Source organism: Podarcis cretensis (genome assembly GCF_951804945.1).
Source record: "Podarcis cretensis genome assembly, chromosome: 5".
NCBI lineage: Eukaryota > Metazoa > Chordata > Lepidosauria > Squamata > Lacertidae > Podarcis > Podarcis cretensis.
The window spans coordinates 96,954,385-96,982,130 of NC_137174.1; the positions used below are offsets into that span (position 1 = coordinate 96,954,385).

Sequence of the window (27,746 nt, forward strand, 5' to 3'; positions counted from 1 at the left end):
AGATTTTTAAATGTCTGCATTTTATACAGCTTGTAAACACTTGGAGAGCTCACAGTAGACTAGAGTGTGTGGAGTGTTATATCTGCATCCATCAACAGTTATAGTGTGCAGGGGGGGGGGGGAGTTAAGGAAGGCTTCATATACAGAATTTATCACTGCAGGAGGGGCAAAAATTTTCCAAAGTCTCAAATAGGGACTCTTTTCAATTTAATGGTCCATAAAACCAGACACATTTCCAAGAGCCAAGAGAGAAGATTAAAAAAACCAAAAACAAATTCTTCCCTGACTTCAAAATTGCCAGACATTACCCTCCATTTCTCAAGGGACCAGGTTAATATTAAAAAGGAGAGGTAAATTTTACCCATAGCAAAAGTAAGTAAGATGTGTGCATCGCATGACACCAGGATTGAAAGAAACACGTTCTGCTACGATTTGCTATCTCAGGAAATAAGTAGTGAAATCACTGCATTACAGTTCATCAGGGAAGTGCAATCCTGTCACTTGTGAACTGGGACAAAGGTGTTGTTTTTTAAATCACATGTGAATTGGATTACCAATGCTGGAGTGCCCATTTTCAACTGTGTGTGTGACTGGTTACCGTAAATACATTATCACCACCAACTTCCCAATCCTGCCAACCTTGCCATGGTTCAGGTCAGAAGCTCACCCAAGAGTCGTTTTCCATTGCTGATTGCGTTATAGCCACCCCATCAGTCACGTTACCCAAAATAGGACAGCTACTAGTATTTCTCTCTCTGATTTCTCAGAATGGCATGTATCTCTTAATTGAAAAAGTTACCAGTCCCATTAATCCACTTAAAATCCCTACTAAGTCACTCACTGGAATCCAGTCACAACAAGGATTTTGGAACTCCTGTTCAGCACACAAAACAAGGAATGGACCTTAAGCTCCCCATTCGATATGCCTTTAATTGCTACATTTGCCACTACCTCTGTGGTTGTTCGTTCCCCTCTATGCAGGTATGGAGAGGTAGAACGGCTTCTGCTCACCTAGTCTGGCTTCCTAACACATTTGCAAACCATGCATTAGTGGCAGGCCTCCCAAGGGTCCAGACGTCATTTGTGCGGTTCGTAAACATAACAAGAACGTGAACCACACGGGCAGAACTCATTCCAGGTACACATATTGCTGCAGGAGCTATAGTGACCACACCAATTGAGCAACATGTAAACAGGATTTAAGAAACTCTTCGTATGTGGGGTAGCCTGTGAGCCTCAGACCAATGAGGCCTACCCAAGACTTTTGCTCAGATGCCGACATTACAGAATAGAAAGCCCATTCTTTGCGGAAGGGATGTTTAATTACTCCCCAAATTAAATATTGGCAGACACAGAAAAAGCACATCGTCTTTCCCGACATTTACAAGAGGATGTGGCAACATGAAGAGCCCAACACCACCACCAATGTTCAAGAGCTTCCATCCCAGCAGGCAATGCTCCCCCAGAGGCTTCTGGCAGTCCACATGTGCTGGCATGGCACAGCAGCACCAATGGTTACAGCCACCTCCAGACTGGCAAAGCTCGGGTTCCCTTCCTCTAGACTGACTGCAGCCCTTTCCCGGAAGGAACAAGGTCAACAAGTCAGACTGACTGATAGACACAGGCAACTGCCTGCTGTGCCTCATGTTCCCTTTTAGCAGAAGGATGGATGCTGACCTGCAACTCAAGAGAAGGTGGCTGCTTGAGGACTCTGTGAATTATGAGAACGGTGCCAGAGCAGGGAGAACGTGCTACCACACACTCCTAGGCCAAACCCATAACCACAGGCCTTCTGATGTCAGTATTTAAGAGGAAACATAAGTGTTTCTTATATAAAACAGGGCTAGCCAATGCAGTCCTCTCCAGACACTGCTTTGACTACAACTCCCATCATCCTTGATCACTGGTCACAGTGGCTGGGGCTGATGGGAGTTCTAGTCCCACAACATCTAGAAGGAACCATCTTGGTTATGCCCTATATAAAGCATGGCTGGAAAATCTCTAGAATTATGTGGAGCACGTGTGATTGACCTAACTTGCATCTATGCCGTGTGAGTGTCCCCAGGGGCCAAAACTCCAAAGGGTTCTGAAGCAACCTCTGTCAAATGCTGCAGAGGACAGACTCCAGCAGTGTCTTAGTAAGATAAAAAGAACATCTGTTCTGCTGCAGCTGGGTGTGGATCTGCTGTTCCAGATACAAAGGGTTAAGTAAGCAGGCTTGACGCAGACAAAAGGCTCCCACCATCAGGGGCGTAAGAACAACACTTGCTTGCTACAGATTGTTCATTTATGAATGAACTCCTGGTGAGGTAGGTGAATGTTTCCCCGTTTTGTATGAACAGAAGTTGAAACAGAAAAGGCTTGTGATTCTGGCAAAGGCTGCATTGCCAAGTAGACCTCCAAGCTAAAACGGAAGCTAAGCCACCTCTCTTCTGAATCTCTCTGGATCCAGGAACAACTCCACCTCCAGCTGCAGCAGAGGCTTTGGGTATCAGCCCTGACTTTTGGCTGCTGAACTCTCTTCCTGCCTCATGTTGCTTTACCAGCTGTTCCCTTCAAGGAAACGGGGGGGGGGGGGACACCCACTGCACGTGCAGCACTACAGTAAAGTCAGGGGCTGCTGGGGCATCTGGTCTTATGGGACTGTCTTCTACACAAATCTGAAGTGGCTCAAAGCCGCCATGGGTTAAGGCTGACATGGAAATCGGTCTGGAACTGCCTCTGTCATCACCTCCAGCAGCAGCAAAGCCCCCGTCCCAGTGGACAGCTTCCTTATACAGCACCATAGATGTTTGTGTGTATACACATACATGTTTGTATACACACATACATACACGCACCCTCACACATACATGTCTCAGAAAAATCTTTTAACATTCCACATGTCTCTGGCTTTTCCTTCTGACTGCTCTCTCACTGTCCTGCGTGCGGTGCCTTTTCAGGGGAAGATGCTAAGTACATAAACAGCAATGGGATTGTCAGTCAGCTTTGATTTTCAGGTCCCCCACGTACACGCCATGCACCGGGTCTCGCTCTTGCTCGCTCTGCCGCTTCGCCAGGCAAGGTCTGGCACTGCGGCCCTCTCCCTCTTGGAAGCAGGGAGAGGGGGCATCTCTTTCTGAGAGAGGCTGCCAGGTCAGTTCTGCTCCCCTTCGGACGACTCCTCTTCGGCCTCCTCTAGCCACTGGATAAACTTCTGAAGCTGAGGAAGCAAAGAAGAAGCTGTAACAGGACGTGACAAAATCGGCAAAGGCAACTCCCCAGTGGAACACCAACAGCTTCAGACATTTTCGCAACCAACAACTGAGCTCACTTGTATAGGCTGATCCACACGTACACAGAAGTTTGCTCGCTTCATCCTTGGTTTACCACACACTGCATGGGGCTTACAGGTACAGAATGAGGTGGCAGAATGGCCTATACCATTTCAGGCTCCAGCAGGGGTGTGTTGGCACATTATTGAATGTTACCCCGCTTAAATAGGCTGGAGCTCAGCAGTAGAGCACCTGTAATGTACGCAGAAGGTCCTTGGTTCATTCCCCCGGCCCCAGGTAGGGCTGGCAGTTCCCTCTGCCTGAAACCCTGGAGAGAAACTGCCAAAAGGTGCCATGTGTGCACTTGCTGGTCTCAACAGAAAGCGTCAACACAACTGCCAATAAAGGCTTCCTCTCACCCTGGAGACTCACCCGCTGGTTTTTACGAAGCTGCCTGCCTTTATCCGATGTGTCCCGTTGAGAAAACCAGGAGAGAATCATTTCTTCTGCCAAGATTTCCAGCTGGTAGAAAGTCATCAACACCTGCAACAAGAGCCCTGGGCACTTAAGATGAAGTGGACAGCTTATTCTGGATCAGGTGCTTATTTGGGGGCCAGAAGGGCACAGCAAACCAATGTCAGAAGCTTGGCTGGTTGGTAGAAGAGGCCCTGGGATGCAAGATGAGTAGGCTGAGGACAGGGAACTGTGCAGAGCAGGCAAGGCTCCCACAGCCCTCTTTCAGTTCCTGAGGCTTCATAGAAATGCCAGCACTTTTAAATAAAAACAATGCAGCCCCACCACACTGCCAAACCCCAGTTATGTCTGCCTGGCACCTTCATTATATATCTTGAGGCACCAGGCAAAAATGTTCCTTCATCACAAGTTCTCAGGGTGGCTCACAGAATAAAATACAAGATAGTTAAAACAAAGACACCAAAATTATTAACACCCGCCCCCCGCCGCCTTCCCACAAACACATTTAAAACGCTGTGGAATATTAATCAGCAGAAAGCTTGGTTGAAGAGGAACGTTTGGCGAAGAGGCACACGCCCTCCAAGGTCCCTGGCAGTCTCAGCAGCGCAGGTGATGCAAGAGACTTGTATGTCTCCACCAGCTCAGGGGAGAAGAAAGACTTCTGCGATTCAGGAGCCGGAGCAAAATCTCAAAGGTCTCCATTTTCACTTAACACCCCTCCTTCAAACTCAACAATGCTACAGAGGAAAAGTCTGAAAAGGTGGCATCTTTTGCCAAAAACAGAAGATTTTGTGCGGACCCCTGTGGTTTGAGTAGCTTAGGCTTCTGAGCCTTTGCAAAAACTTGCTTTCTAAACTGGGATCTGAGGGTTAGCGTCTTCTTGCTACACAGCAAGCACTTGGTGTTTGTGTGTCTTGGACATTTGCCTTTAACAAGGGGCACACAGCAGTGTGTTCTGCGCCAACCATGTTGGCTGCACAAACAAGTCCCTTTCAACGATCGGAAAGCAGCTTCTTAATCAACTCCTGCTGACAGGCACATGAACCCTTCCCTTCCTGATAAGGGACAACTCTAAGTGCTGGTGCAGAAAACAAGGCATAATTCAAGCAGACACGTTGGAAAGAACAAGCTCTTTCTCTCTCACACACACACACCCTTCCCATTGGCATAAAAACTCACTTTGGCCATGGACATGCATAGGTTTTCATGCTCCAGGAAGAACTCCTCAATGGCGTGCAAGGCATCCAAGTGATCTGATGCCCGCTTTATGTAGTTCTTGAAGACTGGAGCCCAGTTCTTCAGCAACTGTTAGAGGGGTAAAGTGGGCAGAGGAGAGACAAAGAGGTGACCACTTAGAGGTATCATATACAGACGTGCCATTACATCAGTGTTTCCCAAATTTGGGTCTCCAGCTGAGTTGTTTTTTACTACAATTCCCATCATCCCTAGCTAGCAAGACCAGTAGTCAGGGATGATGGGAATTGTAGTCCAAAAGCAGCTGGAGAGTCAAGTTTTGAGAAACATTGCGTTACATTATACAAATATAGGGCCCTCTGGGGAGGGCCATAACTCAGTGGCAGAGCACAGGCAGAAGGTCCTGGGGTCAATCTCAAGCATCTCCAGGTAGGTATGGGAAGGAGTTCAGCCTGAAACCCTGGAGAGCCACTACCGGCCAATGCAGGCAGTACCGATCTGGATGGGCCAATGCCCTGATTCAGTATAAGGCTTCCTTTGTTCATCATCTTATCACTAGAGAATTTGACCCTGACATGCTGACAGCAGTTCACAGCCCTGACATTGTCTAAATAAGCCCTTCTCAGCCTTGGGTCCCCTGTTGCTGCTGGACTGCAGCTCCCATCATTCCTCACTACCAGAACCAGTGGTCAGGGATGTTGGGAGTTGTAGTCCAATAAAAGCTGGGGGCCCAAAGTTTGAGAAAAGATGGCCTAAATTAATGGAAAACAATAAGGCAGCCTTTGACCACCTGGTACCCTCCAAGTTGATACTCCGCGGGGTTGGCAAAGTCTGCTTTAAGGCTAAATTACTTTGGCCATCAATAACATTAAACACATTTAGAGCTAGCTCCTTTCTGGAATCATAGAATGACAGAATTGTAGAGCTGGAAGGGCCCCCAAGGGTCATTGAGTGCAACCCCTTTTCCAGATGTTTGAAAACAAGGCCTTAAGAGTTGGCAACAGAACGACAGGATGCTTTATTAGCACCTGTAGCAACATCTGATTGTGACACTAATTAAAACTCGTGCAATTGGAGATGGTGCATTGTCCCTGCTTGGCAGTTCAGGACGGATGAGGGCCTTACAACGCAGCTCCATCACATACACTGCAGCATGGTGGGAATTTATTACAACTTACAAATAAACAAGAATCGCTTGTACTTGAGGCTTAGCGCTTCTGTTGATTTTGCTCCACAGCAACCAGTTACAGGTTACAGATTTGGGCGAAGCCAAAATAAATTAAACTCCTTTCACATTATCTATTACTGTATAACTATGTGTGTTATCTGTGCACCCTTCAAAGGCCACCCAGAAGTTCTTGGACTACAACTCCCATCAGCCCCAGCCAGAATGGCCAAAGGTCAGAGAATATGGGAGCTGGGGAGCCAAAAACTTGCTCTAAAGGCAGTCAACATTCCCACTAATAGCTCACATTCTCACAAGGACCAGAGCTACTTGCTTATTAACAGAGAGCTTGTAAAAAAAAAAAAAAAAGTAATTTCCATTTGTTCTAGATATTGGGTTGATTTTTTTAAAAGTATTTAGATCATGTAGCGGATTATTATTTATTCTGTAAATTAAAATAAAGATGCAAGGGGCGGGGACTGTATATACTCTGTGCTTGTGTGTGTGTGTGTGTGTGTGTGTGTGTGTGTGGAGTTAATTTTGGGGGCAGCTTGCATGACATGGAAACGCAGAATTAATTTGCAAGCTTTGTTTACACTCAAGTGGACGTGAGTGACATCCTGGCAGAGCCCTCCGCATAACAGGAATGAATGGCAAGTTTTGCATGTACCATGAAAAAGGCATTTTAAAAAAAAAGAATTTATTTACTCATGTTTCACCTTTTGTAAGCACCCAAGGCAACACACAAGGAGTAAAACAAAACCAGTTAAATATGGAAAACATTTAGCCGAAAGAAAGAAAAAACCTGCAATATTCATTATGAAAAGCACTGGATTGGATCCAGCAGGGTCTGTCTGCTGACGGAAGGCTCTCTAATCCAGCAGAGGCTTCTGTCCGTGGGACTTGGAAGAAGGTAGTTTCTGCCCAGTTTCCCCTCCCTCTTGCAGCCACCCACACGCCTTCCCCAGATTAGCTCCAGAGGACTGGAGAAAAGGGAGGGTGGTGCAGGAGGAGAGGAGAGCCTTCACTGGAAGGGACAAGATTCCAACCCAAAGCAATGTATCAGCCTCGAACACTGGTCTTCACCTGGTGGGCTGCAACCTGATTCAAGATGAGTCTCAACAGGAGCACTGCCACCATGCAAACATATGGTGAAAGGTTAAGAAATGAGTCTCTGCTGCATTAAAAGTGGGTCCTGGGTCTGGAAAGGGTAGAGGTGCCTGGTTTAGAGAAATCAACACGGGGTGGGGGAGAATGGAGAGGGGATTCCAATCAAAAGAACTCTTCCAGTTCTTTTGCCTGGCTGCTATATGCCCTTCAGCTGTGTTAATGCCTGGATGCATAGAGATGCCTCTATAGAAAACACCAATTTTTGCATGGATGACCTATAGCCCACTACACAAAGAGCCACATCCGTTGCCCTACCTGCAATGTGCAGGTGGCCCCAGGAAGGTTGACCATGAGAAAATATGGCCCTCAGGATGAAAAACAAACAAACAAGCCCACTAAGAACACGGAACCACAGAATTGTAGAGTTGGAAGGGACCCCAGGGGTCATCTAGTCCAACCCCCCTGCAAGGCAGGAATCTCAGCTCAAGCATCCATGACAGGTGGGCTTGGTGGATCAGGCCAATGGCCCATCTAGTCCAGGATCCTGTTCTCACACACAGGCCAACCAGATGTCTGTGGGAAACCCGCGAGCAGGATGCGAGCACAACAGCCCTCTCCCCTCCTATGGCTTCCAGCAGCTGGTACTCAGCAGCAATGCTGCCTTCAAAAATGTGGAGGCAGAGCACAGCCATTATGGCTAGTAGCCACCGAAAGCCCCCTCCTCCATGAATTTGTCCAATCCTCTTCTTAAAAGCTTTCCCACTTCTGGTGTAGACAATTCTGAGCAAGAATGTACCAGGCAGGTTCCTCTGACACAACAGCAGGAGTGGAAGAAAGGAGCAATTAAGTTGGGCTCCATTGGAGCCCCCCATGTATCCTCTGGGGGAGGCTAGTTGTCGAATGCAGCCCTCGCTTAAGAAGCCTTCCTGAAGCTCCGTTTGTGCTCGCCCGAGACAAGTCAGGGCACTGCAAGGATTATCAGCACAGACTGCCAGGAACAGGAGAAAGGATGAAAGACAGGAAGCCCTTTGCATTCCTGGCCAATCCTCTCCTGCACCATTTAATTAGCACTCTGGAAGCAGCAAGACAGCCCCACTAAGTATAGCACTTCGGCCAGAGCCTGTTAACAGCTTCTTACTATTTTATACTTACAGGTAAGAGGAGTTACGAAAGAAAACTATTAAAGCATTTAAGAGGCAGCGGCACCATGACAGAGGAAAGGGGAGGGGGAAGCAAGAACGAAAAGATGCAGCTACGTTAGGGATTTTGACTTGTTGGATTTTCTTATGCTTGCTTTGTTGGCTTTTAATATATGCTGCGTGAATTGATCCTATTTACACTTTCGTATGCTGCCCTTTTGGTGAAGGGTGCATAAGAAGTATTTTTTTAAAAAAGAAAAGATAGATAGGTAATAAGCTTTCCAGACCACAGATGAGCAGGAAATTGCAAACACAGAGAGCACTTTCTCTGCAGATAATGCTTTTACAGTTCACAAAATCCAACACAGGAAACAATTGCCCAGGGAGAATCTAGCAGTATCTCATCGGAGGCAGCTGGTTCAGACCTGTGTCTCTGGAACAGCAAATACTGCCCTTTCTCCAAATAGAGAGGAGTTCCTGAAGAACTAAAGACAGACACTACATCCACCAAGAGAGCAGGGAAACTCACAGGGACTACCAGCATGCAGTAATGTTGAGGGTCCTTTTCCGTGTTTAGCTGCTGCAGTGGGAACTCCAGAACGACTTTGCTGAGCACCTCCATCACCTCTTTCAGGCCAATATTATAGGCATATCTGAATGGGGAAGAGAGAGATAGCAAGGCGTTATGGGGCATGGATAGGGAACTCATCAATCTCCCCTATCTGATCTGCTACCCACTATCACTACGCACAGCTTCAAGAAAATGCACAGTGCTTTCAACAACACTCTGTAATTACTAGTGTAGCATTGCAAGGTGGGTTGGCTCAAATATTCAAGAATATTCAAAAACAATTAAGTCATTTTAAAGAGTTTCCTGCTGTGATCCTTTGTCTGACATTTTAAAAACAATGGCGGAAGTCTGACCATGTGGTTTTCATTTACAACTAATTAGGGTGGATTTTGTTCTTTGTTTGTTTACACTTTTTCATTCCAACCAGACCTGGCACCTCTGCATATTTTACATGCTTCCATTTTTTACTTACAAAGATAACATCTTTGAAATATTCCCATATAGGCTCTTTCTTACAGCCAGCACTCATGGTAGTTTTTGAAGTTAAAGCTGCACACTGGAAAATTTTATATTTTCTTCTCCTCCCCTCTTCTCAAGGCTGCTCCTTTCTGCCTTTGCCTATCCCTGCCTTCCCCTCACAAAAACAAATTAGCAGGCAAAAATGAAATTCCCATGACTGGAGGGTGGAAGCAAGGTCAGAGAGCTACTGGAGAGACTTGAACAACTTACTTTCATCAGGAGAAAATGAAATGCCTCATGCTTGATAGGCAGACTATCAGCACTTCTCCCATAACTCACTTATCTCTGGTAGAGGCACTGATCTAGTTTAGAGATTCACGTTACGGCTATCATGCTTATATTAAGATTCTGTGTTAACATAGCTGTCATTTGAAAAAAACTTTCTATTCACTACTTTGTTTTTAACAATCTTGATCTGCTCTGTGCTACTGCATGCTCAGCCACAGTCCCCAGTGTCCAGACCCTGCCCTAAATAATAATAATAATAATAATAATAATAATAATAATAATAATAAAAATAAATTTTATTTATATCCCGCCCTCCCCAGCCGAAGCCGGGCTCAGGGCGGCTAACAACAATCAAATAATCAAACAATCAAATAATCCAACATTCTAAAAACATTTCATTATAAACATTAATTAAAATCAAATTGAAAGCAAGCGTTAAGCAAAATTCTGTGCAGGTTGCCAGAGGAGGGAGTCGGGCAAGAGTGCAGGCAAAGCCTACAACCAGAACTTTACTGCCACAAAAATAATCTTATATAAATAGCATGCTGAGAAAAGTAACATGCCGATTTGACAAGAAGTTCACAGATTATGTTCTCAGTTGATTTATTACTACTACTACTACGCCTACTATTAGCAGTAAAGAAACTCATACCGTAACTCACACCACACATGTTAATAGTCATAGAATCACAGTTAGAAGGGTCCAACCCCTGCAATGCAAGAATCTTTCACCCATCGTGGGGCTTGAACCCACAACCCTAAGATTAAAAGTCACTTGCTCTACCCACTGAACTATCGCAGAGGCATCTGGGAGTTTGGCCCTGCAGCTCAGCAGTAGAGTCCATGCGCTTGTTCACAGAAGACCCCAGAGGAGAACATGAAGATGTGTCAGACTCTTTGCTTCAGTGGTTCTCAAACAGTGGGCAGCTCTTGAACATCAATGTTAGAGGAGCCTGGACCAGGTCAATGATCCACCTACTCCAGCATCCATCTCTGCATCCTTCCTGCAGTTCCCATCCGCTGGTCTCAAAGGCATCCTGCCTCTGACCGTGGAGGCAGAGCATAGCCTTATCCTCCATGGGCGCAAGGTTACAGAGTGGGAAAGGATCCTGTAGCAGTTTGGTTTAGCACTGCAACCACCCAAAATGTCTCTGCTATCGTGGAAGAGGTGGAGAGACAGGGAACATACAGACACGCCTGGTCAGAGCATCCTCTTCCTCCTCCTGCCCACTTCCGTGACTGGCTCTAGAAATAAGCCTGAGATGCAAGAGGAACAGAACAGGGAATTGACCTGAATTCTGCTTTATCTCCTGCTGTTCAAAAATCAAATTGACTCAAAATAGAGCTTTGTACATGTAACTGTGGGCCTCACACGTGCAATTCCGGCTCTGCATAATTGTCTTGTCTCTAGACTGACCACCCTCAAACAACCACCTCCTGCAAGTTCAAAACGTCTGGGGGGGGGGGGGACATTGTCATACTTGAGAGAGTTGATCTCCAGAACCAGGTTGTCACAGGAAATGTTTTCCTCTTCACCCCTCTGCAGGGTACCCAGCACCTCATTCTGGAAAACTGCAAGCCAAGGAAACAGCAGATTGTTAGATCAGAAGCAACAAACACCGGCACTCCCTACGAAAGAGCCAATAGCAGGAGGCATCAGTTCCCAAATCTGCAAAGCCCAGTGGCCAAACTTGGATTCTTTTTATTGCACAAGTGGTTTTCTACACAGTACACAAAAGGAAAGAGGATGCATGCAGAGCTAACTCCTTACCTTGAAAGCCAAATGGCTCTTACCTTTGATATCATCCAACAGAGGAGAAGCTGTCCGGCTGTCTGCTCCTTCAGACCCCAGACTCATATCACTTTCTGACTCGCTTTCTTCTTCTGCATTTAAAATGGGACCTATTGAAGATGGAAAGAGAATGTGACCAGCTGCAGAAGTTCCCCCCAAAATCAATTTGGCCAAGCACCCCTTCGTCATTTCTACGCCCCAGCCCAGAGGATGATATTCCACCCGCTGGGTGTTTATGCAAAGCTATGAAGCCACTCAAGAATGGCTTTTTAAAGGGCAGGGTTCGCCTAACCATCCCCTTGAGCACAAACCCTGAGCAAGGACTTATACTTGCACAACAAGGTTCCCCCCTCCCTCGCCTCCTTCCACACCCCTGAAATTGGCTCTGGGGGCATCTGGAGAACCTCAGGAACAGCGCATGTGGGGGGGAACGTTCCATCTGGCAAGCTGAAATGCCTGTGGAGATGAACAATTGGAAGAACGCAGTGCTGAACCCCACCCCACCCTTGCTCAGTCTTCCAAGGATTATGTACTGCAAGATGCTCTCAGCTGACCTTTGGACACCACAACAAGTAATCGGAAAGGAAACGGTCACCCGGGAGTGCAGGATCCTGCCTATGGAAGGCATCGGCATGGCCTCCCAAGTAGGACATGTTCCTAGGAGGTCTTCTCAGTGGCTGCCCCCAGCCTTCGGAACTCCCACCCTCGAGAAGCTAGATTGGCTTCCTCCTTGTTGTTCTTCCACCAGCAGGTGAAGACTTTCTTGTTCCCACTGGCTTTTGGGGACTGCCTGCTTTAAATTAAAGGGCTGGGGCCATGCTGTTTTATTGTGATTATCTGTATGGTTTTAATAGATTTTATATGTCTCTATATTTTTAAATGCATCAATGTTTAGGTGCTCCTTAATAATAGTCTCCCCCCCCCCCATATTTTTAGCAGTTCTTATTTTTCTTTCTAAAATAAGATACCCCTGCCTTGATTCCCATCATGGGAAAAGGTGTATAAATATTTATTTATATATATATATATATATATATATATATATATATATATATATATATATAACTATAAATAAAATAGTAAGAATAAGAATCCTGTATCTGGCTGCTGGCCGTGCCATATGGAGGAAGCCTGAACACGGAACAAGTCAATCATATGCAAGGCTAAGGGAAGCTGCTGCCTCTTCTGCCTTCTTGCCCAGCTCCTGATCATTCCAAGGGCATCTGTACAGGACAAGAAGCTGGTGGGGAGGGCCCACAATCAACAGCCCACTTTTCTGTGGCTTTGACATTCCACCAACAGGCGCCTGTTCAAACCCACTATGTCCAAGTGCCGTTTGTTCTTACCCCAAAGACTCTGCCTTTGCTCCACTTGGTCTACGTCATTCTCATCATCTGCTTTCCAGAGATAGCCTCTCCCCTCTGAGCCAACGTCCGCTATATTGTAGCCTAGAGTAGGGGGAAAGGAAGCAACGTTGGCTTGATTTCAGCCACTAACCACTTCTCAAGAAACGGGCTGGGTTAAGAAAAGGAGGCAGCCAGCATGACACCCCCCCCCCACCCCCCGGATAGATGTGGCCCAAACAGTGCGTGATGACCTGTAGATCAAGGCTGGCAGCCTGTGTTCAATATTGAAAATGGTACTGTACATGTTTAACATGGTATTTCCCTGTCTGTATCTCTTCCCTGGACAGTCATCTTTCTTTTCAAATCATTCTCTAAAACACAGCATCAGATTATTTCCATGTTATCAAAAACCAACCAACCAACCAACAACAACGCAGAGTTAACAGTGGGCTCTCCCTTTTAAGAAGGTTCAAGCTATTGCTTCTTTATGTAGCTCATAGTTAAACCTATGGAACTTAGCCCACAGGAGGCAGTGATGGTTACCAACTTGGTTGGATTTAAAAGATAAGGCGCATTCATGAAGGATAAGGCTATCTGTGGCTACTAGCCATGATGGCCACACTCTGCCTCCATGGTCCGAGGCAGTAACACTTCTAAATACCAGTTGCTGGAAGCCACAGGAGGGGAGACAGCTCTTGTGCTTGGGTCCTGCTTGGTCCAGCAGTTCTTCTTATGTTCTCCAGCAGTTAAGCCCCAATTGCAATTTTCAAGATGCAGAAATTAAGGCTGGCAAAACCATGGCTGAGCTTGGATTTGAACCTAAGATCAGCTTGATATGCTGAACGCTGCACCACCTAACAGGAGGAGCTGAAGTCTCTGTCCTCTCCTTCATCTCCTCCCTACTGCTCCCCTAGGGAAAGGTCCCTCGGCCACTTGCTTAACCACCAATACCTCCACATATATCTAATTTCCCAAACTGAACAAGCACAAGGCTCTGCAAAAGCCACCATGAATACAAGGCATGGGGGGGGGGTAGGGAACCCCACACTTTGTTTGCCAGCAATTCCAGACAGAATTGCTCACACACCTTTTAGCTTCACGTTGCTCTCTTCTTTGTTCACACCCGAATCATCACTGAACTGGTCGTCATCCTCCTCCTCTTCATCCGTGGGATGCAGAGAGATGACGGTGCCTTCTTTGAGGACCATGTCAGGTCCCACCACCACCTGGAAATGAAGCAATGTTTCCATCTATGCCAGGAATACCTGGTGCTTTGACTCCTCTGGGAGGAAAAAGCACCTGCAAACCCCAGTCCCAGAATTCCAGAGCGTTCATGCAGGCAGATGGTCTGAATAACAAATCCAAGCGACTGCGGAAGCATCAATAGTCAAGGCTGCCAGCAATTCTCATCTTGGCAATCACTCTTGTTTTAAAGCAAAGCTGATAGCTGCTCAAAATGCCTTGCAATCTTTATGTCGCAAGGACCCCCCTAGAGCAGGTCATCATTATCCCCATTTCACAGATTGGCAGCAGAGGCTGGCTCAGTGACTAGCCTAGGGCATTCATCAAGCCTCCCAGTGTGGCTGGGGCAACCCTAGTCAGATGGGCAGGGCAAAAATAATAAAATGTTGTTGTTGTTGTTGAGCAAGTCTTCAGTCAGAATTTTAATTCTGAAACGGCGTCTTGGGGACAAAGAGCCAGAAATTTGTCCACCGGCGTATCACAAGTCCAAGGGCAGAGCAGCAGCTCTTCAAACTCACCTGGGAAGTGAGGACGCAGCGAGGATTCAAGGTTACCCCCTTCTTCACTTCGGCCTCGTCGCAAACTATAGACTGTTGGATTCGTACATGGTCCCCTACATGGACGCCGTTCCACAGGAACGCCCTGTCCAAAATGACCTCATCCCCTGCCAATCACAAACAAAAGGACGTGAAACAGAACTGTCATCTTACACTACACAGTTACCCATCATGCAGCAGAAACACTCAATGCTGCTAGCTAACCCTACAGATGCTCCATGCAAGAACCTGGGATGGCCAATATATACCCTGACTCATCCTAGCCCTCCTTTGTCACAGCTTCCCCAATTTCCTACCTCTCCCACTCACCCATCCTTCTCTTGCAGATGGTAAGATGTGCCACCTTCCATGTTCTGAGCAGAACCTAGCATGCTGTGACAGCTGAGCCTGTCCCCAGTGTTGGGAAGCTGGCGCTCAAGAACGAGAGGTAGCAGCAGGTCTTTTATGAGGGGAAAACTCAAGGAGCAAAGGAAGACAGACTCAAGCTTAACTCAATGGGTCAACCCCAGGAAGTCTGAGCCTGAACCAACCCAGGTCATGCAATGCACTCCAACCCAGCTGAGATAGCTTGCAATCCAGAACAGATTGTCAAAGCCTATGCTACACTGTCTGAGTAGCAGAACCAATTCCCTGAGACAGAGATGGATAATTCTGCCTCTTCCGACGTAACTTCACCTCCCCCATTTGTCTCTTGGTGGCTATTTATCATTTCTTCTATCAGAACTCCTGCTCCTTCAACCACAAAACGGTGCGGACTTCTCCACCAACCCACGCACCCTCGTCTAGGGAAGAACTTGCCTATTTTGCAGTTGGGGCCAATAACGCTCTTGGTTATGGAGCATTTCTTGCCAACGGATGTTCCCTGCCCAATGAGGACGTTCTCTTCCAAGACGCTGCCATGGCCCAGGCTCACTCCCGCCCCCCGGTAGATGTTGTGCCGCGAATGCGTGCAACTCTGCGTCTTGTCGTCGGTGAAATTCATCTCCGGAGTCAACGGGTAAACCCAGCGCTGCAGGACGTCAAAAGACACGGACTCGTACATCAGCAAGTTGGACACAGGGGCGCCATACTCTTCGGATGTCACGTGCATATGGATCTGGTTGCCCAGGACCTGGAGAAGGGAGAATCACAGAATTGTAGAGTGGGAAGGGGCACCCAAAGGTCATCTAATCCAACACGCTGCAATGCAGGAATCTCAACTAAAGCGTCCAGAAGAGAGGCACCATTCAGAGATGCTATTCAAAAAACCAAAACAGCAAGGACAGGCCATGGTCCCCGATTCCCAAGCAAAGCGACTGATAGTTTGACTCCTTTCTGTGAGTAAGTGGAATCTGACTCGGATTTTGGATTCTCGAAGACTTCAGCTGCTTGTTGGATTTCTACCCTTCCAGGGGTTTCATTGCACACAGCTATGGCACCCCTGTAAAGCTACTTTCATAGGTCGTCACTCAATAATTAGGCCACACACCAAGCTGAGCATAAGACAACACATACGTTAAAAAGAGATAAAGAAAAGGTCAGAGATGGTCTTGGCTGTGAACCCTGGAAAACCTGCTCCCTGCCTTGCAGGCCTTTTCCACTTAGCCTGGGAGGGCCCTAACTGACTCTAGCTACAAAACAGACTGCTAAACAGACTCCGGAGCTGGGCTGCTAAACAGACTCCGGAGCTGGGCTGTTGTTGGGGAATTTTTGTTGGAGGATGTTGTTGCTGTTGGTTTTATCTTTATTTTAGATTTTGTTGTGATTCATATGGAAACATTTCAGTTTGGTTTTGTATTTTTAAATGCTTTATTTATTGTTTAGAACTACTTTTGCTATGTCCATATATATTTTTCTGATGTTGTTAAGCCACCTTCAGCATGGTGTCATATGAAAAGGTGGCATACAAATAAAATTATGTATGTATGTCTGAATAGGCTTGTGCAAAGAAACACGTTTTAAGTGGCTGCCGAAAAGAATACAGTGAAGGTGTGTTCCTGATGTCAAAAGGCAGTGGATGTGCCTCAGCAACCAGCCTGGGACAACAATCTGCCACATTTAGCCAAAACATTGCTCAAATATGACACTAAAGATTGAGGCCCCCAGCTCCCTATACTTCCTCCACTCACAAACCCCTTCATCAGTCCTTGACGTTAGCACTGTGCAGCCTCTGGCTCTTCATCCTCTCAGAGCAGCCTCCCATTGCACAAACTTACTTCTTCGTTCACTAGAAGCCCACGCACCAAGTCATCCCGAGTTTGATAATCAAAGTTATCCGTGAATAACTCTGCCACCTGCGAGAAGAGAAGAAGCGCGACATAAGGGTATACAAGCCAGAACAGGAAGTCACAGTTCCAAATAATCCTCTTAAGAAAGCTTTGCATCAAGATGAAGAAAATGCAGTGAATTTCTAACACACACACCCCCATTATGTGTAACACAAAAGAGATTTAATGCATCCAAGTAGCCACTGATAGCCTTGACCGCCATAGCCTTATGATTACAACCCTTGGGGGATTTCCAGTTTAGAGAAAAGGCAAGTAAGAGGGGGCATGGCAAAAGTCGTATAAAATCATGCATTGTGTGGAAAAAGCAGAGAGAAATGTTTTTCTCACTCTCCCAGAATACACAGGGCCATGCAATGATGAATGGAAGATTCAGTTTGTTTCACTGCAAAGCAGTCGTTCCTCTAGGCTGAAGAAGTCCTTCTGCATAAACTATTTCTCTAAGCAGCAGACACCAGCCAGCCCTCAGCGTCCAGCTAACACATTGTGCCTTAACGTTGCTAAACACAAAGCAACACTTGAGATGGAGGCCTCTCTCCAGCAGCAACACTAAGTCTGCTTCTGACACCCACCTGTGGAGAGCAGATGCTGATGTGGCAGTCCAACAAATCATGTCGTATTTGTACTTCTTCAACGTTGCCCTGGAACAGGCTCTAAAAAGGTAAGGACACAGCAAAGGCCTAGTGAGCCTCGCACAACAAATTTGATACCAACATCTCTCCGTGCTAACCTAGAGAATTGACAGCAAGAATCTGGCAGGAGGAGTGCCTTGAATGGACCACGTGTGTATGGTGTCACATGAACCAAGCCCAACAACAAGCTCAGACTAAACCACCTGCAGCAAAAACATTTAGTGCCTGCAGAAACAGTACACAGAATTGAAATCAGGAGCAAACTCCAATACGTTTTCAGCATTTAATACTTTAATCAATGCATGTTTGAATGTTAATGGCATAACCATTACCTGCTTTTCTTCTAAGTTTCCTGGTAAAGAATGCTAACATTTCTTTAAAAATCAGTGGTTTTCTGCTTGTGAATGGCCTGTGTGTTTTTCACAACACTACACAGGGAATCTCGAGAGCTCTGCAACACTCCCCTGCGACCCCATTGGTAGGGTGAAATGAGAACAATAAGCTTCCCAGTGTTTCCAGACAGTATCACAAGTTAGGCGGAGGTGCTCACAAAGGAAAACACAGGCAATCTGCACATCCTCAGTATGAACATATGAAATTGCTTCACACCAAGAGAGCCCAGTTTTGTCTGCTCTAAGAGCCAGCAGCTCTGAAGGTTTCAGGCAAAGGTGTCTTTTCAAATTTTATCAGAACCCAAGATGCTTTTACTTGAAATACCACTGACTCAGGCTAGGACGAGTCCCACCAAAGCTGGGGACGAACGTATTTTCCCCGGTTGTATGAGCTTGCCTAGGATTTGAGCTGAAAGTGAAGATCATGCACCTAGTTTAAGACTTTCCACACTTTTAAGGCAACGTGTGGGGTTCCCTCACAGCAGGAAGTGTTAAACAAACATCCACAGCATTCTAATAATAATAATAATGATAATAATAATAATAATTTAAACTTCCCCTTCTCTTATCTCACTCTTCTGTCCTCTCCATCCCCCCTTCTTTCTCCCATTATCTGAACGCAACAGCACTCTACCCAACTGTGATTCCCAACCGTCTGAACTGGTAATCCAAGACACACTGCTTTGGACCATGGAGGCAGAGCCTAATTGTTCCTTTGAGAGGGAGAACCCAAAGGCTCTGTGGGTTGCAGCCAGGCGCAAGGTTCCCTACTCCTGTTTTAGGCATGCATACAACATTTTCTTATTCAACCATCAACCGACCCTGCAAGCTAAGACGGGAGGTGCACTGAACTGTCTGTGCTCAAAAGCAAGCCCGAGCCCGGGTCTTGGAAGGGAACCAGTGATGGGTTATCAGGAGAAGAACATAACTGGATGAGGAATTCAATGTCACATTATTAGGATTGTTCCATCACTGCAAGCAATTCTCTCCTCTCCTCCCCGACATGAATCCCCAGCACCTCAAAGCTAGTTGGGAAGGGAGACCCCTATTGCACCAACAGGACTCGTTGCGCTGGTTCCCACTCGCGCAACTGTTTAGTCCAATCTGATCCTCAGGTTCCGGACAACTGCTCCCCTATTAACACACCGTAGGGAACCGGAAGCGTTTCAGCCCTTGAGTTCTCTGGTAGTGCAGCACTTGCTTCGTCGCGCTGTCCATGGCAAGGATGACGTCATCCTCTTGGCACCTGGAACGGTGACCTGGTGTGGATTCCTTGAAAATCATTGTCATCACAGACACGTTCTTCTCCAGCTTCCGCCGTAGCCTATAAAGAGGTGGACAGGGTGAGGTGAAGGAAGAGAGATTTCAATTTAAGTGACACACACCAGGAGAAAACAGTCAGAGGCTATCTCATCAAGAAAGGCTGCGTCATCTTCCTCCCAGATACCCACCTGTGCTCCTGCAAAGCTGTGGAAATGTTAATATTGGACACCACATCTCCAGAGACAAGGATGAAGTCAGAGCGAACGAGTGACTTGGCATCAACATCCCTCAGCACATCACCAAGTGAGCGGTAGAGGTCTGAAGTCACAAACCGTACAGTATTTGGAGAGGCCGGACGGCACCACTTAGATTTCCTGGCAAAGAAGGCAGATAGAATGGAATTAAAGGGGACATATGCACACTGTGTACAGTAGATGACGACTCCATGATGTTTTTTTCTGGCATTAGAAGAAACAAAAACCATATTACAAATCAAATGGCTTGAAGTGTCTTCAGGGAGCAACAAGGAAATAACCCGAACACCCCCTCCCCCATTGGTTTTAATGAAAATAAGTGTTTCTTTCTTGCCACTTTTTCGTTTTCTGTAAAGATGCCTTGAGCAGCATGTGGCGAGAGAAGCCATCTAATAAATTTAATTAATAATAAAAATGCGGAGGATCGGGCTAAAAGATTTCTCCATGCATGGGGAGCTTTCAAAGAAACACAGAGTACTAAAATGCTACTAGTCATTCTAAGCATTCAGAATGAGTGATATAAATCCAAAGACATACATACTTTAAAAAAACCAAAACCAGCATGATAAACCGAAATCATCAAATGAGTCCACCTGAGCAGAGCATAAAACCACAAGACTGCTTAGCCCACATTTATTATTCTTTATTAGCACTGCTATAAATTTGGAGATCAGGAGCTATTCCAGATTATCCTGGAAAACAGAGATATTGCCTTGTGTGTGAAGTATAAAAGGCACCACCTACAGGAAACCTCTCATATGTTGCTCTCACCTAACAAAAGAAAGCTGGAAAGAGTTGATTTTTAGGTATCTTTGATATCTTAACTATTCTGTCACCCTACTGTTTTATAAAGACTGTGTACTACAGAAGAAGAAGAAGAAGAAGAAGAAGAAGAAGAAGAAGGAGAGTTTGGATTTGATATCCCGCTTCATCACTACCCGAAGGAGTCTCAAAGCGGCTAACATTCTCCTTTCCCTTCCTCCCCCACAACAAACACTCTGTGAGGTGAGTGGGGCTGAGAGACTTCAAAGAAGTTTTAACCAAGAATCCCCCCCCCAAGTCACAAGTTAGTAATGCCGTGTAAATGACTTAAGCTGTGGATTTATGACTGTGTGGAGATAATTTTCTAACCAAAGCATGTTTCAAGAAGATCGTGGAAAGTATAAGAGCTTTGGAATGACGCAGTAAAAAATACCGTCGCCATGTTGGCAAGTTCTGTCGGAAGACTTAAGTCTGGGAGGAGGAACAGAGCTGTTTTTATATTGTGGGTGAGACTCCTCAGAGGGACTTAAGAGTGACAGTTTTGCGAGATTAATGATGGAAAGAGTGATGTTATTTATGAAAGCAATGATATATGGAAACCACAGTGATAAGGAGACTATCACAAGAGATCATAAAGGAAAAAAAAGAAAAAATATACAAATAAGATGAGATGTGGAAACAGCAAGATAAGACTGGATAGAATTACGAACATTATTTGGACTGATTTGTGGATATTAACGCAGTAGCAAGAAGATGATCGGAATCCCCCTTCGGAACTTGAAATATGGGTCCCCTCAACAAAAATTAAAAATTCGGCTTTGTAATTCGGAATTTATGTGATTTGATATGATTTGATTGGTGAGTTAATAAAAATTATTTTTTTAAAAAAAAGAGAGAGACTTCAAAGAAGTGTGACTAGCCCAAGGTCACCCAGCAGCTGCATGTGGAGGAGCGGAGACGCGAACCCGGTTCCCCAGATTACGAGACTACCGCTCCTAACCACTACACCACACTGGCTCTCAGACTTTGAGGAAAGCAGTGGCAGGTTTAAAATCCCGTTTTCTCTCTTGCTAACATTCCCTCTCCCCCCAACATCTCTCTCTGCCTCAGTTCCACCACTTAGCATACTCGTACATGGCACCCAATTCCTAGTAAAGCACAGCATCATCTTGTAGCATATCTGCCCTTGGATGCCACAAACCTATATGCCACTTGAAGCAAGAGGTTATGGGGGCAGATCACCTCCGGCCTACAAAAGCCATGCACCCACCATCAGCAGGAATAGCTGCCCTAAGATAAAGCTAAGGAGGACCAAAAGCAACAAAAATGTGTCTGCTCTTACAGTAAATGTTCCTTGATCTCTGCTGACTTCCAGCAGCAGAAGACGAAGGTTTCCTCCACTCCAGTTGCAGTTAGGAATTCCAGGGTGTAATCTATCATGGCTACATTTGCCAATGGAATCAGAGCCTACAGGATAAAGAAAAGTCAGTGTCTCCACAAAAAAAGTTATAATACATTATATTCTATAATTCTGCTAGCAGGAACACACCCTAACATCTTGTTCAATGTGTGACTGTATTTAATGAAACAGTTTGTGTGGTGTTGTTTTTAAATAGCAGCCATTGGGGGGGGGGGGGAATAGGATCAGGACCACAGCAAGGAGGGTTAAGCCCTGCCCTCCCCAGCACACATGACAAAAATCAGCCCCCAAGCTGCTACTGGTGCTAAAAGTGTCTTCTCCTCAGTGGCAAACTTCAAGGGGTTATAGTCATCTGGACAGGGATGTCCAGTACAGGGACACTCCCTGCATGGTCCCAATCCACAGCCACTAGGTTTTTAAAAAAACCAACCAGGCATATTGAATGCAATCATGCATTTAGCATACTGTGTAATTTGACCTTGAAATTAACAACCCCATACCCTGGGTTTATAGAATTCATGCCCCTGAAACTTGTTAGAATAATGTTTTGATCCTCTTTAACAGCACTACCAAGTTTGAAAGTTTTATGTTCTTAGTCCTGCACGACATTCCATCTTCCTTCTAGCATTAGCCAATTAAAATTTTAAATTGTGTATGTTACCAAATCTCACCACAAGTGGCCTTCTGAAGATATTAAAACGACAAGCTAAGTTAACAATGAGTTGCAGCTTTTATCAATAGGCCATCTTAATATTTTCATGCCTTAGTCCAGCAATACAACAGAGCCAGCATGACATCCAAATGAGCACATCTTCCATTTCATGTAAAAGGAAGGTGACACGCATCACAGCATAGCAACAGCTATATTGAACCAGGCACTGGGGTACATCTTCACCCACTGCCTCTAATTTTCCATTCTTTTTCAGTCTCGGCTCCACTAATTTAACCCTCCTTAGTTGGTTGGTCTATCAAAGAAATTAAGGCAGCAATCCTATGCACATTTTCCTGGAAGTAAGCCCCAATTAACACAATGGGACAATCAACACAAGTACGCGTGCCTAGGATTGCTCTGTAAGGCACATTTACTAGGCACATTCCCACGTAACTTGGTGGGAATTGGACCCAAGCAGAAATGCAAAGGATTGCATCACAAAGTATGCTCTGCTGCTTTAAAGTTCCACAAGCTTTTATCACTGCACGCAGGCTCCATTTAACCTGACTCTTCAACAAAACATACTAACGGCCAATAATACACGGCCTGGTATGAATTCCTGCTGTGTCATGCTCTCCTATCTCCTATTGCTGATGCAGCAGCCAGCAAATCACATCCTTTTATCTCCCGTTCTGTCCTCAACCAGTCTCCCAAAATAAGTGGCAAGATGATGATTGTATTTATATGCTGCCCATCTAACTTGGGTTGCTCCAGCCACTCTTGGTAGCTCCCAATAGAATATTAAAAACACAATAAAACATCAAAGGAAATCGCATGTCCAGTTGCCAAAGTCATCATTTATTTATATACTGCCATTTATCTACTACAGTATCAGGGTGGTATACAAAGATTAAATGGGAAAGAGCCGTGCAAAACAATGATTAAAACAACTGGCCACTCAAAAAACAAAAAACCTTCAAGTTGCAACATAGGCCTGTTGGCATGGGAAAGTCTTCAAAAGTGAGGGTGCCTGCTGAATTTCTGCTGGAAAAGTGTTCCAAGGCATGGGACCACTGACACTAAATGTCTGACTTCTGTTTGAGGCCAGTAAGGCCTCTGTAGCAGTGGGTACAATGAACAGCGTTCCTCCAGATTATCCCAGTGAACAAGCTGGGATATAAGGACTTGGGCGATCCTTATGGCACCCTGGACCCAAGTTGTTCATCGGACAACACTAAAGCTACACATCCTCCCAGGCTGCGACAACCTCAAATTTTAGGTAGTAAAAGTACTCTTCTTACAAGACTGGCTGGCTAATTCAATGCAGGGAAGGAATGCAGTTTTGTGTGGTGGTTTTGCCTCTTTAGCCTCCAGCAAATCCACAACTCCCTCAAAGCGACACATTACGACAGCAGCTTCCACGTCAGCAAGGTAAAAAGCAAAGCAGCCTCCAAAATACTTGCTGGAGTTCCTTTTTCACTAACCACGGTCCAGGTATGTGTTTTATTTTTCCTCACCATAAAACCTGTTTGAATCATTTCTGTGTATAAACCAATTAACAAGTCAACCTTCCAAAAAACCCACAAGTCAGCCTTCTCACACATTCCCTGCCTCATGACTTCATTCCACAGAGTCTAGACAGGCGAACCAACAGAACTTTTGCTAGAAACCTCTGCCTGTAATTTCGTTTCAGCCCAAATTCAGTCTTTCATTCATAGGAAGTACAGGAAACGAGATAGCACAGCCATACTCCAGCTGTTATAATCCCTGATCCCTCCTATTTCCCTTTCCCCCTGGCTGTTACCTTGTGGTGGGAGGGTTCTTGACATATGGCCACATCCTCAAATTTCAGGGAATAAAAGTGCTCTCTTATCACACTGATCAGCCATCTTTCCTTTCTTACACAATGGCACACATTGTTTCCAGGCACACATGACAACAGTAGCTCCAACAGCCGGAACGTTAAACTGGTGCAGATTGTTTCCTAATTAACCACAGCATGGATTTGTAGTTTATTTTTCTTCACTGTAAACTAGTGACTGATGGGAAGTTCCCACATTAAAGTTTTAAGACCTAAGGGGACCTGCATGTCTGAGGTGTACACGTGCCTATACATTAGGTGTCTGGCTTGTGCATTTTGCCGAAAGCCAGCTAACTCAATGAACCATACAGCTTCCAGGAAAACTTCAAAGTGCTAATTGTTAAAACCCTTAATCGTCTGGACTCAGTAACTTTTAGAAATGCATCTGCCCACACACTCTCCCTTTAAATCAAAGATTGCTGGGCGGGGGGAAATCCTTCTCCTGCTTCTCAAGTTAAGACAGGTGACTATATTTAACTGGGCCTTCTCAGTCGTGGCACCCTTCTGTTCGTTCCTGCTCATAGCCTACAAGTTCATCTATGAGAGTTTCTTAAGAGCAATGCTATTGTCTCCATCAGCCCTTGCAAAAAAATCAGTTCAGTTCCCTTCCCCCCATCATGCCACAAAAACTTGGCAGCAACTTGAGTCTAATCAATTCATTCCAGCTTGCTGCATATGGTATTCTTCACTTAAAGTTTCTTGTTGGAAATGAGTCCCAAGTTCTCTTTGTGTGTTCTTTAACATGCACTCTGCTGAAACTGTTTTAGCAAACTGTTGCATGTGTTCATTCCAAAACAAGCATGCAATCAAGTAAATGCTGCACATAACTCCTGAGATGACTGCAGGTGCCTCAAAACTGGATAATATTTTTATCAGCCACCAGCAGCCATCACTGTGGACTCCTCTTGCAAGAAAACATGATGAATTCTCCAGCCTACCAAGGAATCTGCTCAAGAGCTGACTGATTCTCTTTTCTTGAACTATGACAGGGCTCAGCTGCTATTTTCACAATAATATGTGTCTCTTTTTAATAAGTTTTGCCAGCTGTAAACTGAAAAACTATCCAGCAAAGCCTGCTTAACAACCAGCAATGACACAGATTACAAGGGCTTCCTAAATACGGGATTCCCCCCCCCCCCCCTTTTAAAGGCAAGATCAAAGGATGACACATCTTCCACAACAACTGGTAATTTCAGTGGAAGGCATGCTGTTGTTCATGGATCATATGAATTATCCCAGAGAAGTTACCTTCTCCATCAACTGACAATATCTAGAAAGGCTTAAGTCTTAGTACTAACCCTTCTATTGCACTGAATATAAGGGATCATGACTTTCCTTACTTTAAAAGATGCAAGCTAATGTTCTGACAGGTGGCTCACTTTCAGAAAAAAGAACATCTTCCCAGCCCTCAGAAATTATCCCTAAAACTTCCCAATACAGAGATTTTTCATTGGCATTTGTGTGTACACAAAATGCTTGCAGTGTTGGGTGCATGGCTCAGAGGCTGGAGGTGAACATCTTAAATATGTCCCTACAATGAGATTCTTGGAACTATCAGTTAAGAAAGGAGTGTGCTATGAATGGAGTCTAAAGATACAATGGAAGTCATCTCTCCAAGAATGGAAGACACAAAGGGTGCAATTCAACATAGCACTAAAGAAAATGTTGTGTCACTGCTAGGATTTCTCCTCACACAATAAAACATTCTCTCCCTCTTCTCCCCATACACCCCCTAAATCTTTTATGAAGTTCCCCCAACCTTCTGCAGCACATTTGGGGACAATGGGGTGTGTGCATGGGGGCAGGGGGGCGAGGAGAAACAACAAGTCCATTGCAGAAGGGGCTCATTCGGCTTCTGCAATTGTTTAGTTGAAGGTCAGCCATTCTTTTTTATAAGAAAAGAAATAATTTCTGCTGCTTTAACAGCCAACTCATGCAACAGGAGAGGTGAAGCTTTTTCCAAAGATGAACAAAGATCAGTGTTGGGAGGAAGGGGAATGAATTTCAACCACTGAATGACAGCACAATCCAAACTGTGACCAACCACAGGGAAGCTCTATTGAATCCAATAGGGCTTACTCATAGGGTACACATAGGAAGCTGCCTTATACCGTCAGACTATTGGTCCATCTAGCTCAGTATTGTCTGCAGTGACTGGTGGTGGATCTTTAGGGTTTCAAACAGGGAACCTCTCCCAACCCTACCTGGAGATGCCACCAGGGATCAGACATGGGACCTTCTGCTTGCAAGGCAGACACTTTAACTCTCTGGGCTGTGGCTCTTCCCCAAAATGAGCCAGACAACTGGGGTCCACCCAGCTCAATACTGCCTACACTGGCCAGCAGCAGCTCTCCAGGATTTCAGTCAGGAGTCTCTCTCAACTCAGCTGGAGATGACACTGAAGACTGAATCACGCCAACGCAGACACGAGCTGCAGTCCTTCCACAAACATCAGAGGATGCTGCCTTAGGCCGAGCCAGACCTCAAGGCACTGCAACCATCTGCAAGGGATTCCCACACAGCAGGGTTGATGTTGCCATCCTTCACGTAACGTTTGCAGACACCTTTGTAACCCAGAGCTGAGTCAGCTTTAGGGAGCAAGGCTGCTGGCAGACCAATTCTGCGTTACGAAGATGTCTAGATTTGTGACATGAAGGCTGGCAACATCAACCCGGCTGTGTGGGAATCCCTTGCAAATGGTCACAGTGCCTGGAGACAGGGTATGCATCCACAGCAGTGACCAGTGGAGAAACGAGAGGAGGAGCAGCGCAGAGAGAATAAATGCCACGGTACACCTGCAGCAGTACAACCGGTGGACGCCTTCATCCACCCCAGCTGCAACAAAACATGTCTCTCCCGCTTCGGCCTCTACAGCCGCGGCGGCCGCTGCAACCTTCCTGAGACAGGTGCCAGCAGTGCTTTCCCAACCTCCCTGGCTGCTGGCTAGAAGTGCCGGCAGCTGTAGTCCAGAGATCTCCTTCCTTGGAGGTTTTAATGTGGAGGTCGGAGGGGGGGGCATCTGTCAGGGATCCTTTAGCCAGGATCCGTGCCTTGCAAGGGGTTGGAGTAGATCAGTGTTTCCCAACCTTGTGCCTCCAGCTGTTTTTGGACTACAATTCCCATCATCCCTTGCCACTGGTCTTGCTAGTCAGGGATGATGGGAGTTGTAGTTCAAAAACAGCTGGAGGCACAAGGTTGGGAAACACTGGAGTAGATGACCCTCGGGGTCCCTTCCAACTCTACGGCTCTAAAACACCTGGGCACCCAAGGCTGGTCCACTCAGCTCAGAATTATCAGCGCTGACCAGCTAGCGGGTCTCTCCCAGACCTGCCCGGAGATGCCTCTGAGGGTCCCCCCCCGAACCTCGGGCAAGGCAGAAGCTCCGGGCGCTTCGCTTCGGCCCGGCGCCTCCGTGAGGGAGGCAAGGCCACGCCGCCCCCGCTGGCCGCCTCACCCGGGGCCGGTCCTTGGAGACGGGGCAGAAGCGGCGGTTGAAGCTGTCGGCGACCAGCACGGCCTGGAGAGGCGGCGGCGGCTCTTCTCGAGGTTCGGCTCCCCGGGAGCCCCCGGACCCGGCTCCCCGCTTCCCTGAGGAGGAGCCGCCGACGCACGCAGCCATCACGCCTCGCTCTCACTCGCTCTCGCTGGCGGCCTC

At 46.1% G+C, this 27,746-nt stretch overlaps 1 protein-coding gene across 1 annotated transcript; it reads right to left on the reverse strand.

Annotated features, from left to right (window-relative positions):
- EIF2B5 (eukaryotic translation initiation factor 2B subunit epsilon) lies at nt 1-27,746 on the reverse strand. Its single transcript, XM_079977880.1, has 16 exons — nt 27,546-27,746; nt 21,501-21,625; nt 19,331-19,516; nt 19,026-19,203; nt 17,428-17,508; nt 16,787-16,864; nt 15,390-15,702; nt 14,553-14,698; nt 13,880-14,018; nt 12,793-12,894; nt 11,449-11,556; nt 11,136-11,226; nt 8,866-8,989; nt 4,908-5,033; nt 3,687-3,797; nt 1-3,202 (listed from the first exon to the last, which is right to left on the reverse strand). The coding sequence occupies exons 1-16, from the start codon at nt 27,708-27,710 to the stop codon at nt 3,137-3,139; spliced, it is 2,139 nt and encodes a 712-aa protein (XP_079834006.1). The 5' UTR covers nt 27,711-27,746; the 3' UTR covers nt 1-3,136.

What these genes read in the sequence shown, in the direction of transcription:
- EIF2B5 (XM_079977880.1), bottom strand. Translation starts at nt 27,710, where the DNA reads ATGGCTGCGTGCGTCGGCGGCTCCTCCTCAGGGAAGCGGGGAGCCGGG. An exon ending in TCAGCATCTGCTCTCCACAG is followed by an intron (nt 16,865 to 17,427) that starts GTGGGTGTCAGA and finishes CTCTTCTCGCAG; the next exon opens with GTGGCAGAGTTATTCACGGA. An exon ending in TCTGTTGGATGATATCAAAG is followed by an intron (nt 11,227 to 11,448) that starts GTAAGAGCCATT and finishes CTTGGCTTGCAG; the next exon opens with TTTTCCAGAATGAGGTGCTG.